We start from the raw sequence: 5732 nt of genomic DNA on the forward strand, positions 1-5732 counted from the left end.
TGCATCCACCCTGACTTTAGACAGAGGGTTTATATTTTGGGATAAAATTTCTTCGCATATAGCAAAACTTTGCCATTGCGATTAGTATTAGTTCTACGTCATAACCTACTTATCATCATCAGTGTCAGAGTCTTGGATATATGAATGTTCAAGACGATGGCATAATGGGTCTTGAATAGTAATATTATCTATCGGGATACCCCCTCCCCCAATATCCAATCCACTGTTGTTGTTTTGGATGTGAACATCTGACTGTGAGCGAAGACAAAGCTGTGGAAGTTGAAGAATCACAATGTGTTAAAAACAATGTTCATGATTCTCATGTCTTTTGCGATTCCCGCATCTCTGTACAGGTTGTTTCTGCTATAACAAGTATCTGTCTTCTTGCTGGCAACGTTGTATACTTTAGACAAGACCTTAGAATCAAGGATTTCTTTCAACTGATCAAAAGCCTGTATCAAAGCTACTTTGGACTGCATGTTGCCAGATTTGAAACAATCTAGTGTTTTGTGTAGACAAAAGTCATACTGACATACATTCGTGTATGAACACGTTTTGTAATTAGTGGATTCACGAAAATCTGTGCTCTCAGTGTTCGACCTTTTTAAGATGGTTTCTTGTGATAAATATTGGGATTTAAACCATAGCACTATGATGTGATTGTAGATTGAAGTTGTTTCAGAATTTTCAATGGATTAAAGCAGTAGATTCTTTTTTAAGAATATCTAAAGTCGTTATTTGCGATGAACTAAATGGTTTTGTTTGGCCAATTCTAGAGGTATTTTGTCACGTCACATATCTAATTTGGCAGTGTTGCCATAGGTGGTTTTCAACCTAGTGGAAAAACCTGTCGCTCTGATGATCGTCGTTTTTGAGATGAACCTTCAACTCTGACCCCTGATGATGAGGTGACCTTGCCATGCTGCTGTCTGTCTGTCTGTATTGTTGTACACTTTAACAGGAAATGACGCCGTGACCTGATGAAGTTAAAATGACTGCTGAAATTTCATTGCATCTTCGGTATCAAATATTGCAAAGTGTCTTCAATTTACAGCCAGTAAAAGTCATTCAGCAGCCATGACTGTCTCTGGTGCTGAAAATGCCATCCTACATGTGATTGTTTACAATTGGAATCTTTAACTCGCTGAATTATGTTACTCGCTTTACCGGCTTTGGAATGAGCTGTAAATGTGTATAGCATAATAGGTGCCATCTATATATCTACACTAAGTAGCTATCTTTTGTATATATGTATAAACTTGTGTTGTGTTTTCATTCGTGTGTCTGTCTGTCTTTATTTATGGATGTGTGTACCAGTATGTGTGTGTTTCTGCCTGTATGTCCGTATATATATATATATATATATATATGTATGTACCTGTGTATGTATATGTGTATGTATGTATGTAAGTGTGCGTATGCTCTTGTTGTGTCTGTCCTTCTGTGTATATGTGCGCGATATACTTTTAGCTAAACCAGTTAACCTACGTCACATTTCCTACCCTGGGCCAGGTCGGGCTGTTTGCGTGTGTCTGTGTGTGTCTGTGTGTGTGTGTGTATGTGTCTGTGCGTCTGTGTGTGTCTGTGTATGTCTGTGTGTCTGTGTGTGTATGTGTGTGTGTGTCTGTGTGTGTCTGTGTGTCTGTGTGTGTATGTGTCTGTGTGCCTGCGTGTGTCTGTGTGTGTGTGTGTCTGTGTGTGTCTGTGTCTGTCTGTGTGTGTCTGTGTGTGTGTGTGTATGTGTCTGTGCGTCTGTGTGTGTCTGTGTGTGTCTGTGTGTCTGTGTGTGTATGTGTCTGTGTGTCTGTGTGTGTATGTGTCTGTGTGCCTGTGAGTGTCTGTGTCTGTGTGTGAATTTGTGTGTGTATGGGTGTGTGTCTGCGTGCGTGCATATATCCGTATACAACTCATTCAGATTGAAGAAAAGAAGGTCCAAGCAAAGGCAAAATTTAACATACACCATATTGTAATTTCACCAAACTTCCAAATGTGATACAGTAGTTATATATACTAATAAAGCTCACGCTATCTTGGTGATAGTGCAATAGGTAATACAGATCTATAAGTTAAATATTTCTTATGATAACATGCTGATACATGTATCAACCTGTGTTCTTCTATTATGTATACTACCATATAACGTACGCCACCATATACTATCAACACATACAATATAACGCTAGCAACCATACAGCATCATCAACATACAACATATAACGTTTCCTACCGTATGCCATCACAAATATATATATATATATATATATATATATATATATATATATATACATATATACTTGTCTACGTTAGATGAATATGATTAGTAGCCACAGGTGCTACAACTAGTCCAAAGCGTTTCTACAATAAAAAGAAACTTTCAACAAATTTTTTTTTCCTGCAACGTTGCTAAAACATCTTGCTGTTAAACTTTATTCTAAATTACAACAAAAGAACTGACAATTCCTACTGTGAAGTCCGCTAATATAACGTTACTTTCTACATAATGTTCGCAACCACCATACCTTATATAAAAATTATTTTCACGGGAAAGAAATTATCTTATCGCATTATTACTATAATCCACCACTTATAGCACACCTACACACCGTGTCTGCTACAAAGTTATATCTACTTAATCTGAAATACACCTAACATAGAACAAAGGACTGCAATACAATGTATCACTCGATGAATGAAGTTTTTGTAAGACATGTGACCGCACAAATTGTTATTACCGTGGTTTTTGTTTGCTTTTCAACATCTCCAAAGTTATAAGTTTGCCCAATTTACTTATGTATAAAAGTCAAATGCACTTCAATGCTAACGCTGTTTCTAGATGTCGCAAATCAACACAACAGCAGTAAATGCACTTTCGTGTCCTCCATCAAGAATGGTTTGTATTTCCATTCTAAGTTTGTTTGGGAACAGTAAAGCGAAGAAAGAAAGGATGGAGCGAGGAAAGACAGGATGGAGCGAACTCAAGAAAGAAAGAATTGATTTACACTATGGGGGGGGGGGGTCTCCACTGGTCTGAAAGAAGAAGTTGTAAACAACAAACCCCTCTTAATGAAGATAAAAAGAGATCCACAATGATAAGAAATTACAGAAAAGTGAAACCTAACTTTCATTGAATAACATTACCACGAATTGCAGAATATGATGGTATGAAGGTATTGTCCTTCCTTATCCCTAACAAGGGTTCTACAATGATATGACACTATTTCTAATCGGCCTTTTAAAGTTGTCTATGCATGAAATGATTAGAATTTTACAATGAAGAAATGGATTTTTTAAAAGAGTTTCCCACTTCAGTGTGCCAGCGCCATCTTTTGGTTATTTTGTAAACTGCAACTAAAAGTTTGTTAGTAACGTTATACTTTGCGCGGAACTCATGCGTGACTCCTCTCCCTCGAGTCTTAACCGCAAAAAAATCTAACACTGCTAGAAGTGTTCAAGGGAGGCTTACTTTGCGCTATAGCTAGATCCACGTCTAAATTAGCTCATGGTCCTCACCTGCGCAGATTCATGTAGGAATAGTGCTGTCAACTTTGGAAAGTTATCAGTGCCAAAGAACAACATTTTGTTTAAGAGGCACCCTTAGCAGTGAAAACTATCCAAGGCATCTTAGGGGGCTAGGGGGTCTGTATGGGGATGGACATTAGTGAGGCGTATGTGTATGTGTGTGTGTGTGTGTGTGTGTATGCGAGTGTATGTGTGTGTGCATGTATGTGTATGTGTGTGTGTGTGTGTGTATGCGAGTGTATGTGTGTGTGCATGTATGTGTATGTGTGTGTGTGTGTGTGTGTATGCGAGTGTATGTGTGTGTGCATGTATGTGTATGTGTGTGTGTGTGTGTGCGCGTGCGTGTGTGTGTGTGTGTTCGTGTGTGCGTGTGTGTGTCTGTGTGTCTGTGCGTGTGTGTGTGTGTGTGTGTGAGAGTGTGCATGTATGTGTATGTATGTGTGTGTGTGCGTGTGTGTACGTGTGTGTATGTGTGAGAGAGTGTGTGCGTGTGTGTGCGTGTGTGTTCGTGCGTTTGTGTGTGCGTGTGTGTGTGCGTGCGTGTGTGTGTGTGTGTGTGTGTGTGTGTGTGGTGTGGTGTGGTTGGAGGGGACGCGCAATAAACTTTTTATGCTCACGAGGTTCGACTACGTACACTTTAAGCCACGTTTATAATTCTCCCTGTGTACATGCATTACATAATATTTTCACACAATTCACGTTATGGCAGATGAATTACGAAAATATGGGCAGGATTGAAATTTTACCTCACCGTGAAAGGGATTATGCAGACAGAATAAAGATAAAAGTTGATTGTCACCATTGCATTGTTAAAAGATTTGCTCCAGTATTACTCTTTATTTCAGCAAAGAAAGCAAATGTAAGGCCGTGGGTTTAGTTTTGTGGTTGGTTATTTCTAAGGAGCAGGTCTGATCTTCATGACAGAAGCCTTGATGGAGTACTGGTGAGCTGACCACGCTGCCCATTCTATACCATGTGTATAATCCCCCCCGCCGCCATGCTTGTACGGCTGGTTCAGGCTAGCGCGGTCACAATACCTATACCACCAACCACCACGACCGCCCCAAACAGTTGCGCAGTTAGCGCCCCAGTCGTCGTTATCCTGGTCGTGTGTTGAGAATCTGCGACCATCATGCCAGCTTAACCCATACCCACCATCCCCAGCAGTGCCGCTATAGGCACCAACATGCAGACGGTACTTTGCCGCTTCATCCTCGATATAGAACCTATCATATTCAGCATATACCGTTTCACAGGACCAATTCTCCAGATCAATGCGCAGAAGGTATACCTTCTCGTTTGAGATCTGATAGATTTTGTCGTTTCCGAGCCAAAACTCGCCACTGAGGTCCCCAAACCCATTTTTGTAAGTTTCCCAGTCATTAGCAAAATCTACGGAACCGTCGAAGCGCTTCTGGAGGACAGTCCAGCCGCCGGCCCCGGCTTCCATCTCACAGTAGACCCGGAACGAGGCTCCGGTGGCGTCTGGCTTGATGGTGTTGACACCGCTGGTGGTGTGGCCTGCCTTGTAGACGTCGTCACAGTCTGCAAGTCATTTGAGTTAAAGTTACATTAAAGGAAGGATGTTCGTCTCAGATGTTGAACTTGTCATGTTCATAATGAGATTACGAAAGTCGGTGTTTGCGGAAAACCCATGCTTTGCTAATAGACCAATGAAGATTACAACAAAGCTAGAATGAAAGGCAAGTCGATACAGATTACATACCTTTCAGGCTGACAGCGTTACTGTCACAATCACAGCTTCCTGGTGGTCCAGGGAGTCCGTCCCGGCCGTCTGACCCGTTGAATCCGGGTGGGCCCTCGGGACCAGGTGGGCCAGGGGGTCCGGGTTGGCTGCATGGCCCAGATGAGGCGGGCGGGCCGGGAGGTCCTGGTGGCCCGGCAGGACCTGGAATCCCATCGCGACCGTCACGACCGCTGGGGCCAACCGGTCCGCCTACGCCAGGCATCTCCGGAGCCCCTTGTGGACAGCCTGCATAGCAAAGTAAACATAGAATATACTGTTTTATATTGTATTAATGTCAAGGCCATACCCAACCGAGAAAACACCTGTTTTTGATGCCAAATCCGCCAAAAACTTTAGTGTCCTCAAACAAAAAGTGTAACAACATCTATTCCAACGTCGGTATCTTATATTTTATTATCGGCAGCTGTGCGCTCGTAGCGCGTTCTAACTATTCTGTGGAAGCCCG

General features: G+C 41.9%; 1 protein-coding gene across 1 annotated transcript in view; it reads right to left on the minus strand.

The window, feature by feature from the left end:
- The window catches only part of LOC118425064 (ficolin-2-like), a 9339-nt gene extending 3850 nt beyond the window's left edge, over positions 1-5489 (minus strand). Inside the window, exons 1-2 of the mRNA XM_035833882.1 lie at positions 5246-5489; positions 4675-5064 (exon numbers count right to left, since the gene is read on the minus strand). Of these exons, the coding sequence (XP_035689775.1) occupies positions 4675-5064; positions 5246-5489 (634 nt within the window). The remainder of the gene's footprint in view (positions 1-4674; positions 5065-5245) is intronic.
- Between the last annotated feature and the right edge of the window lie 243 nt (positions 5490-5732).

This window comes from Branchiostoma floridae, chromosome 10 (genome assembly GCF_000003815.2).
Source record: "Branchiostoma floridae strain S238N-H82 chromosome 10, Bfl_VNyyK, whole genome shotgun sequence".
Taxonomy (NCBI): Eukaryota; Metazoa; Chordata; class Leptocardii; order Amphioxiformes; family Branchiostomatidae; genus Branchiostoma; species Branchiostoma floridae.